This window comes from Rhagoletis pomonella, unplaced genomic scaffold (genome assembly GCF_013731165.1).
Source record: "Rhagoletis pomonella isolate Grant_MI unplaced genomic scaffold, Rhpom_1.0 Rhpom_scaffold_00006, whole genome shotgun sequence".
NCBI classification, from domain to species: domain Eukaryota; kingdom Metazoa; phylum Arthropoda; class Insecta; order Diptera; family Tephritidae; genus Rhagoletis; species Rhagoletis pomonella.
In genome coordinates, this window is record NW_023458560.1 from 35,112,552 (window position 1) to 35,122,911 (window position 10,360).

General features: G+C 35.1%; 2 protein-coding genes across 2 annotated transcripts in view; one reads left to right on the forward strand and one right to left on the reverse strand.

Annotated features, from left to right (window-relative positions):
* LOC118740636 (unconventional myosin-VIIa) overlaps positions 1 to 8,937 on the forward strand; it is a 19,287-nt gene extending 10,350 nt beyond the window's left edge. The window contains exons 5-6 of the mRNA XM_036472239.1: positions 6,965 to 7,338; positions 7,404 to 8,937. Coding sequence (XP_036328132.1) covers positions 6,965 to 7,338; positions 7,404 to 8,585 — 1,556 coding nt within the window. The 3' untranslated portion in view covers positions 8,586 to 8,937. The remainder of the gene's footprint in view (positions 1 to 6,964; positions 7,339 to 7,403) is intronic.
* LOC118741880 (zinc carboxypeptidase A 1-like) overlaps positions 8,772 to 10,360 on the reverse strand; it is a 6,234-nt gene continuing 4,645 nt past the window's right edge. Inside the window, exon 5 of the mRNA XM_036473857.1 lies at positions 8,772 to 8,818. Within this exon, the coding sequence (XP_036329750.1) occupies positions 8,772 to 8,818 (47 nt within the window). The remainder of the gene's footprint in view (positions 8,819 to 10,360) is intronic.

Consider the following 10,360-nt stretch of genomic DNA (forward strand, 5'->3'; position numbering starts at 1 on the left):
AAAAAAAGGCATTTTCGATGGGCACCCTAATGTACATATATAAAGAAAATAAAATTTCCCTAAACATTTTCCGATCAACAATTCACAATAGAGCAGTTTTTCCACTTCACAACACTCCACTTCCCGTTGCGTATTTTTTAACCAACCGGGCTGAACTCAGCTAAATAGCCGGGTTTGTGTTGTTGCTTTGCATGTATGTATTTCGTTACTTTACCGTTCCTTTGTAGGTCGGTTGCAAAAGAATATACTTATTAAGACGAAAATTAATTGCAAACGAAAAATGTAAAACCAGAAGATACCGGGATTTTCATTACGACAAAAGTAGAATATTGAGAAAAATAGATACATACATACAAATGTGCATAGATATCTTGACCGTTTCGGGACCCAAAAATATAATATAGGAATGGGTTGGATCAGAAATGAATATTTTAGGGGTCGCTACCAGGGTTTGAGAAAATTGGAATTAAAAAAAAAAAATCGCGAAAAATCTGCAAAATTTTGAACTGGAATCTGACAACTTGTATATATTATTGAAACCTATTTCATATAAATTCATAAAATTGCAGAGTTATAGCTGATCAAATTCTACTTTTTTAAAAAAAATTTTCGATAAAAAAAAAATGTTTTTAAACCCTAGTAGCGACCCATAATTTTTTGTATCTTGAAATTCTCAGCAATGTCTTCATCATCTTCGGTGCCCCATGATGTAAATATTTTATGGAAGATCTCATGCTACACCTATTTCACCTAGGAAAATAGCTAGGAATAGCTGAATAATAGCTGAAGTAACTATGTACTTATAACAATTTTAAAAAACTAAATACGTAGAAATTTTGGATTCTTGAAATTCGCCGACACTACTATTATTGTAGATTTAACTTATAAAGATAAATGTTAATTAATAAATACTAAAGTAGAGTTTTTATCAAAAACATTTAATTAATAGCTTGTGAAATATTTTCAGTGATAGCAATAAAACCACGTCGTGTGCGTGTACATTAGGGTAGTCCAAAAATATATGTGGAAAAAGTAAAGTCGGAATTTTTATACTCTCACCTCCTTGGATTGTTCTATACCGAAAAAAACATACCCCTATCTTATTACATTAAACGAGCCATTCTTGTGTAGATATATATATATATATATATATATATATATCCATAGGGTTCTCGGAAACGGTTCTAACGATTTTGATGAAATTTTTTACACAGATAATGTTTTGGATTTTAAGGTTATATGTATAGGCATTATCTCCGAAAGACTCGTATAAGGTTGCCACCTATTCGAAATTAGTTACAAATTAATTAAAACATCATAATATGGGTATCAAATGGAAGGTATTTTAAAGATCCCTAATTCAAAAATATTTTTAATAGGGTTGCCACATACTTAGAATCGCAATATTTATTTAATTTTTTGTTTAGAAAAAAAGTAAAATATTACTACTCATGGGTACCAAGAGAAGGTTCTTAAACAATGCTTTCCCTATATACGAAATGTTATCTCTTAGGATAATAATGTAAGGTTGCCAATTATTTTCGATTCTACACAATTTGCCTAAAACATCGTAATATGGATACCAAATTGAAGGTATTGTTGCGAACTTTGGTCAGTAAATATCTTCCATCACGCTTCTATGTAATACAAATTTTTATTTTGTTAATTGCAATCAAAATTTTTTTATGTATACATAGTACATATACGCTCATTCCAGCGTATTTCGCAATAGGGTTGCCACCTAAATTTTAGAGTAAGGAATTTACTTAATAGATATCGAAATCCATTTTTTTTTATATTTCCAAAATATTTTTTAAAAAGCTATCAAAATCTTGAAAACTTTAAAAAGTATATGCACTCCGGGAAAAGCTCGGTTAACCTGGTACTCTTTTATTATGACATCAAAAACTATTTAGAGGTCGCTCAAAGCTCTCAAAATTTACCATGCATTTTATATGGGGGAAAAACAACTTTTCGTAGGAATGGTATAGAATTCTGGAAAATCAATATTTTTCGACCGGAGAACTTTGTTGCTCTTCAGGAGATGCCTAATAATAATACCCAATTATTTATTTAGTAATTTCTTCATAGTAACTATATTTGATAGGTCCACCAAAACCCGTAGAAAATACAATTGGGGGTAATAAATAAAAAACCTTTAGTATTAAAAATGGTTAAATAAACAATTGGGTATTGCTACTGGAAGTCTCCTGAAGAGAACCACAGTTTTGCCATCGAATACTATTGATTTTCCATTACTATTTCCACGAAAAGTTTTTGATCCATATAAAATACATTGAAAACTTTAAGCGCGTTCAGCGACCTTTTAATATTTTTTGATTAAAAAAAAAAATAAGGTATTTTTTTTTTTGATATGGAACAATCCTAGGGGATGAGGGACTTAAAATTCCGGCTTTTCTTATTTTGGACCACCCTAATGTACATACATACATACATACATACATACAAACGTTATATAAAAATAACAAATGACTTCACTCTCTTCACTTTTTATTAAGGTTCAAAATGCTGTGATGTCCAAAATTGTTGTAAACTAGTGTTTACGTAGATAGTTGCTGTGGTTTGTTTGTTATTCGAACAATTTAATGCCAGTCATATGATAATGAATATATGATACCGTTAATATTAAAATGTCATTCTAAAAATTAATAAGAATTTATTATTCTCTGCAAAGATAATGATTTCTGTGATTTGCACGTCGCAACGCGTCGCATGTGAAATTTGTGTAGTATTTAAAAATTTTCTTCGACTGGTTTAGCAAATACTGCCGTATTTTATGTAAATAATACTTAATACCAATTTATGGCATTTTCCAAGGCTTTTTGAATAAAATTTCTTGCGATAAGTTCTTGATTTCTAGACTTTTGTTTTTCTTAGGGCTTCCAGAGTTTGTAACTTCAAAAACCCACTGAAAGAATTCTTGCCGCAAGTGCTATCATGGCTGGACCTTGAATAAGAAAGCGTTCCGGTACTTTTTTCTTTATATAAACCAAGGCGTATTTAACAAGGTGGTGTTAGCCGTATATAAGTAAAAAATTACACTAACAAATTATACGGAGATATCCATACTGTCATTGATATGAATTACAACAAACACATCATTTTGACGTAATGCTTTTCACGGCGAAAAACTCAGCTGTCGCCCCAACATCACCTTGTTAAATCGGGGTTTTTTTTGTTCATAAAACCCGTTACATAAAAAAATATGTATTTCATACTCGTTGAACCCTATTTTAAGTCTCCTTAACCCTGGCAAGAAATATATTTTTTGTCGTATTGACAAAATTTTATATATAAATACATATATATATATAATGCGACATAAAATTTTTCATATACAGTTTTTTAATATTTTCTTGACGCTTTCATATAGCCTTAAAAAAATGCCAAATAAGCATAAGTAGGTTTCCAGGGTTGAATACTCTAACTCTTAAAATTTTGTTTAACCCTTTGCTCTACGGCTAAATTGCTCGCTGGACACAAATCTTTCAATTTCTGGACATGGGACTTTGGATAAGCATGAACTGAACATGAGTATATAAATTATTTAAAATATAAACTTGTATTCATGAGAAATCTGGACATTATGTATTGGTAATTAAAAATCTGTACATACAATTTTGGTAATATATAAATCGACGTTAATTTGAGTTAGGACTGTACATCATTTTTTGGTCATCGATTATGTTCAGTTCATACTTTTTCATAATTAAAGATTGGACATATTTGTTGGATATTTAAAAACTGGGCACACGGTCATGTTTATTGAGGAACTGGATATAAATTATTGGCAATTAAAACCCGGACATAAATTTTGGTTTTTAAAAACCGGGCATGAATTTTTGTTAGTTTTAAATCTGGACATAAATACTTAGTCAATTAAGAACCGAATGCGGATTTTTCGCATTGGACAGTAATGTGTGATTATATTAGAACAAGGCATAATTGTTTTGTCATTGAAAATCTGGACATAATTAATAAACACTGGACACGCCTTTTTGAGTTAGTATTTAAAAACTCGTACTCATTTTTTTCATTGAGAGATTGGTATTACTCGTAGTAAAACCGAGACATATGTTGTACAGACTGTGTACAATTTGGACATTTTTAAACGGCACATGAATTTTTGTTTGTATAACACATGGGTATGATTTTTTTTTGTAATTTAAAAACTAGAAACCTATTTTATTTATAACTTGTATATATTTGTATATATACATATGTACTCTTAATAATAAAAAATATGCACATAAACGTTTGTACGTTGACAAACTGGAAATTTATTTAAACTTTTGGATAATTACATATTGTATATGAATTTGGTATTAATGGACATATTTTTTTGCCATTGAAAAACTGGACATACATTTTTAATTTATTAAAAAGTGGTAATGAAATATGGTTTATTGAGAGACACGATTACATACATTTTTAGTATGTAAAACCTGGACATACATTTGTATTTAATTCTAAATATTTTTGCTCACTTAAAACCTGTGCGTAAAGCTTTGCTGTTTCCAAATTGAACACGAATTTGTCATTTATTTTTTGGGGTTTAAGAAATTTTTTTGGTTACTCATAATTTTGACATACATTTTTAGCAATTTAAACAAGAGACCTTAGATAAAAGTTATTCTAAAATTTGGAAGCCAAAAACGCATAGTGAAAAATGTATCATACCAATTTTTAAATATGCCGCTAGAATCGTCTTTTATCGTAGATTGCATTTCCTGCTTTCCTTTTAAAATTCTGATTTTTTATTTCGCCAAAGTTTGCCTCATTTTTTTTTTGCCCGATATAATCGGTAAGTTTTGATTTTAATGCAGGTATGTATTAGTCATGGGCAAAATTTTATGCATTACTAAATACGAAGTACAAAAGTATTTAGGTATTTATCACTGACTGATTTTTATGGATGAATTTTATAAATAAATATCTTCAATAACTGTTATCTAAAACATATAATACAAAAATTAAAAATAATTGTTGCTTAGGATTTATAACATAAAATTCAAACATAATTGTTATTTTTTTTTTAAATTTTGCATAAAAATTGCAAATAAAATTTTTTTTTTCAAATTTGAGTCTCGGTAAAAAAAAAGAAATCGATTGGTAGGTATCAATTAGTTTTAGAACATTTCCTTCATAGTGAATTTTTCCATGACAGTTTTCATCAATAACTGTTGTGTTCGGTCCCTGCTCGGAGGTTTGCCATTGCCTGCCGAGGTACGACCCAAGATCTATACATAGAAGGTCGCGCAATGCGCGAAATACAAATTGCCTCTCTCTGCGCATATGGCCCCAGGGTGATTTTTTGCTTTCACGCCTTCATGTAGAAAAAGCCACAAAACCTGATTTTTCACAGCGACCAATTTTTGCGAAATTTTCACTTAAACTCACTATATCTCAGACGTTTGTGTATCGATTAGTTTATCGATTTTGTTATCGTTTTTGTATTAGATTTTGTTATCGATTTTGCGATCGGTATTTTTATCGATTTTGTTATCGATATTTTTTTCTTAGTGTGTGTTTTCGTTTTTGACTTGGATGTGCTCTTAACCATACAACGTATTCTACGTTTAAATTTAGCGGCTGTGTCTCCGATACAGCCTACAGGCCAAGACAAAGGCGCTGGACCGTTCTTTTTTAACCGACTTCCAAAAAAGGAGGAGGTCATCAGTTCATCGGAATATAATTTTTTTTTTTTTATGTATGTTACCGCATAACTTTGCACCACGTCAACCGATTTCAATAGTTCTTTTTGCAACGGAAAGGTAGTGTCTCAGAGGTGGTTCCATACTAATTTGGTTTAGATCCGATCATTGGATCATGAAATATATAGATATATATATATTTTTGTTAAGTCGGTTTTTTTTTTGCTAAAAATTACTTGTTTCTATATTTTTTTCAATATTGCTTTGACCAGGGCTTGAACCCGGGCCCTGCGGAGTGGAAGCGCGCACTGCTAACCACTACACCACAGCGGCCGCTAGTGGTAGGTTTTAAAATTTATCTGCCATTCATTTTTCACAATAAAATTGGCATTTAAAGGGCAGATAAATTTTAAAACCTACGTGAACAAACAGACCTAAAGCAGAGATCACATGATTTGTACATTTGGCAGTCACAGGGTGGTGTAGGCTAGAAAATTTTATCGAGAATAAGAGCAGCTCAGTAAAAGCTTTCCAAATAACACCACTCTGTTACGGTGAAAATAGCCAAATCTGTACAAATGTAAAAATCGTGTGATCCCTGCTTAAAAGTGCTAAATACCTTAAGAAAATGTACTTAGTTTTTCCCGCCAGTTAGTCCCGACAATCCCGAAACTCCTGAAAATTCCGATGTATTCCCGAAAATATCGAAATAGTTCCAACAATTCCGAAAATCCTGAAATAGTCCCGACAATCCCGAAACGCCTGAAAATCCCGAAGTAATCTCGAAAATTACGAAATGGTAAATTCCACAAAGAGATGCTGAAGTAAGAGTCCTTGGCCAGGTATAAATCTTTTTTTACGCGTCTTTCTTCGCCGAAGGTTTTTACTCGTTTTTTCTCGCATTTTTTTCAAGCGTCGTTTTTCGGTATCGAAACATTAGCACGTCTTTATTCGTGTCTAGTGACGATTTATTTTTACTGCCCAGTTTTTTCTGGTATTTTTGTGCTGTTCAATAGTCCTTGCCTTCGTTATCAATTTTTAGAAGAAGAAAAATTGGTATCCTTGATTTTTTAAATAATAAAAACTTAATATCTTACAAAATAGTTTATATGCATGTACATATGTATATAGCCGAAATTGCATGCCGATCTCTCACTGTCTAGCCTTAATAAAGGTAAAATAAGATTTGTATGCTTACTATATATATAATATCGTATATATCTACTATATATCCAATGACTTAAACCAATATTTTTAATTAAGTCAATAAATTTAATTCAACTCCGCAGGCACCGATTACACACTGCTCGAGAAACTGCACGTGCAACATGGCAATCGTTCGATTTATGTGAAACCAAAATCCAATCAAGATTCTCTCTTTGGCATACGCCACTATGCTGGCGTAGTGATGTACAACCCGAATGGATTTCTGGAAAAAAATCGCGATTCGTTCAGCATGGATTTACGTGAAATGATTGGTAAATCTAAAAATAAATTTCTCGTCGATATCTTTCCAATGGAAATGCCTTACGACACAATAAAGAAACAGTTGACGTTGTCGGTGAAGTTCCGCAATTCATTGGACCTGCTTATGCGTACACTCGCAGCAGCGCACCCTTTCTTTATACGATGTATTAAACCGAATGAGGACAAGAAACCTAATGTGAGCATAAAGCAGTTTTTTGTTTTTAATCGAGAATAAACTAATTTCACTTTCATATTTTACAGCTTTTCGACCGCGAGCTATGCGTGCGTCAGCTACGCTACTCCGGCATGATGGAGACGGCACGTATACGTCACGCTGGCTATCCCATACGCCACAGTTATAAGGACTTCGTTGAGCGGTACCGCTTGCTGCTGCCCGCAATCGCACCCACGCCTGACATCAACTGCCGTCAAATCACCGTACAGATCTGCAAGCAGTTACTGCCCGCTACAGCTGATTACCAATTCGGGCGGCATAAAGTTTTTCTAAAAGACATAGATGACACATTCTTGGAAAAGGAGCGCGCGCGCAAAGTGTTACAATCGATTATAACCATACAACGCGGCTTACGGCGGGTGCTCTTTCGTCGCCAGCTGCAGCGTTATCGCGCGGCAGCGCTCACAATACAAAAAGTGTGGCGTGGCTACAAGCAGCGACGTAAGTTCCTCATCATGCGCCAAGGTTTCCATCGACTGGGCGCGTACATCGCACAAAAACGCTTGGCATCTGAGTACAAAATGCTGCGCTCACGCTTGATATACTTACAAGCCTATTGCCGCGGCTACTTGGCGCGTCAGGCGTTTAAAGCGCGCTATGCAGAGCGACAGCAGCGTCGAAAGCAGCTGCTCACGTTGCGTGCTGACGAGGAGCAGCTGGTGCGGCAGGCCAAAGAACATCAGCAGGCGGAGAGGGAGCGGCAAGCACGTCACAGTGCTAAAATGGTAGCTGCAGCTGCGCATGCGACAACAGCGACGGCTGTGATGGCGCCAGCGTTACGAGCTGCTGGTATACCAGCCGCAGTTCAAGCGCCAATGAATGGCGCTTTGAATGGACAACGCGCTGTAAGCTTTACAAATGGCGTTTACGCCGTAAATTACATGAATGGTCAGAATATCGCAAATGGCATGAATGGTGGCGTGGCGGCTAGCCCAGCAAGCGTGACTATTTCAGCTTTGGAAGCGGACAAGCAGTTAAAAGCACAAAAAACGCCCGACAACAATTACATCGATGTGCAGATGGTGGACGATGTTTTTGGTTTTCTCGACGATGCTGACGTCAGTTCGCCGCCCGTGGTATCGAATGTTAGAGAGAAGTCGCTAATGTTCGAGCGCGAATTGCGTCTTCAAAAAACTATACCCGCGAAATTGTTATCGCGGCCTGTGAATTATTATGACGCGCAAACCGTACAGCGAACGACATTATGAAAAGCCAGCGACGTAAGTAGACTTTAAGAGTAGGAATAGCAAAAATGAGTCTAGTATTCAAATCGATGCATAGCTTTTGGCAATCAAAAATACAAGTACCTTTTGCATACCGAAAAAATATGTGACCATAAAAGTATGCCATAAAATTTATTAAAATATTGTACAATCCTAATGTGTAGCATAAGCTTAGGCGCACGATTTTGATGTTATTTCGGCAGACGTGTGCTCCATAGCTAACAAGAAATCGCATTAAGTTTGGTTAGTTAAATAAAAAAATAGTTTGTAATCGATGTTTTTTGGTTGACTTTTAATTACTTTAATTGCTTAATGAAACAGTTTTCCAGTAGGTTAGTTTAAGCATAAGAAATAAAAATGAAAATGAATTGCCTTGCTTTCAAAAAAAAAAATACAAATAAATAAGTTTTTCTTACTAAAATAAAAAAAATACTTGTTTACTTTAAAATAGGTTTCGAACCAAAGTTGGCCTCTTCAAAAGCAAGCATTCAAAGCTGTTTTTAAGCTTCCTGTTTGGTCTGGTGCGAAAAAGTGGCGACAATAAGGATTATGTACTATATAAAGTCACCCTGTATGGGTTCCTAAAGGCCAGCGCACGGCGAAGACATTTGTCAAAACCGAAAGTTTGCGCAAACCAAGAGCAGAAGAAGTTTCTTCGTGCGCTCGCGATCGATCACCGACTAAAAATACTTTGCAAGTTTGCGTGTCCGGGTTTGGTACTGCGCCGACTGTATAACGTCACAGTTTTCAAGGATTCCCGAACGGTTGAAGGAAATATCAGAGCTTCTTAGCCTCACTGCGGCTACCTTATCCGATTCCAACAAGAGTGGCCCTATACGCGCCCTCTAGCTTCTTAAGTTTACAAAAATATAGAGCAACTGGTATCTTTTTTTCCAAGCTTCTCAGTACATGTTTGTTTGGATTGGGTACTAGCGGCAGCACTTTTTACTTGCTGGAATGTAGCTGGGGTATTCCTAACTTTTTAAGAAATCTCTGAATTATCGAGGCTATTTAAATTCCGAAATTATCCTCAATGCTTTCAATGAAAAATTATGACAGGCTTATTGACCTAAAGTCGCTTGGTTTGGCTTGAAACGGCTTGGTGCTGGCTGTAAGCTCATCGACGTGCACGACCTGAGGCAGGTTCCCGGCCAACTCGTAGAAACTTAATTTCGCTGAGGATTCGTCTCTGTGGGTAGAGTAGTTCCTAGGTTCACATACATTCATCTTTCGATCTATTGCGTTTACGGCTTCTGTTGGCTGAGTCAGTTTCAAAGTGAGATACCACATGTACACCATCACCGACTCTTTTCACTTAATGCTAGCTTTCCCATATTGGGGTCGAACTGTACCTGTAGGTGCATTTTTCGAAAACTTTTTTAAGAAGGAGGCGGCTTAATTATACCTTGAATTTGGCGTCATCCCAGAAGATTAAGCTATTCTCTTTACCCGCTTCGTGGTGCTCCCTCCAGTACTCAGCCCTTGAGGTAGTCGAAAGTTTAACAGGGGTGTTTCAGATAGAATATAATCCTGGCTATAAGCTGGGAGCGTATTCTTCGCGGACTTCGTAGGGCAAAGGGTTAAGCTTATTGTAGTGAAGAAGTTAGTTGTGTTAAAAATTTTCCTACATTCTTTTTGAAGCTTATTGAGGTCAGAAGATTGCACAGCGGTTTTATAATTCTCTTTTATTTTTGCTTTTTTAATCACTTTTTATTTTAAAGCGGCCTCACCTACAAGGTGGTCAAGCTTATCCTCCGTAG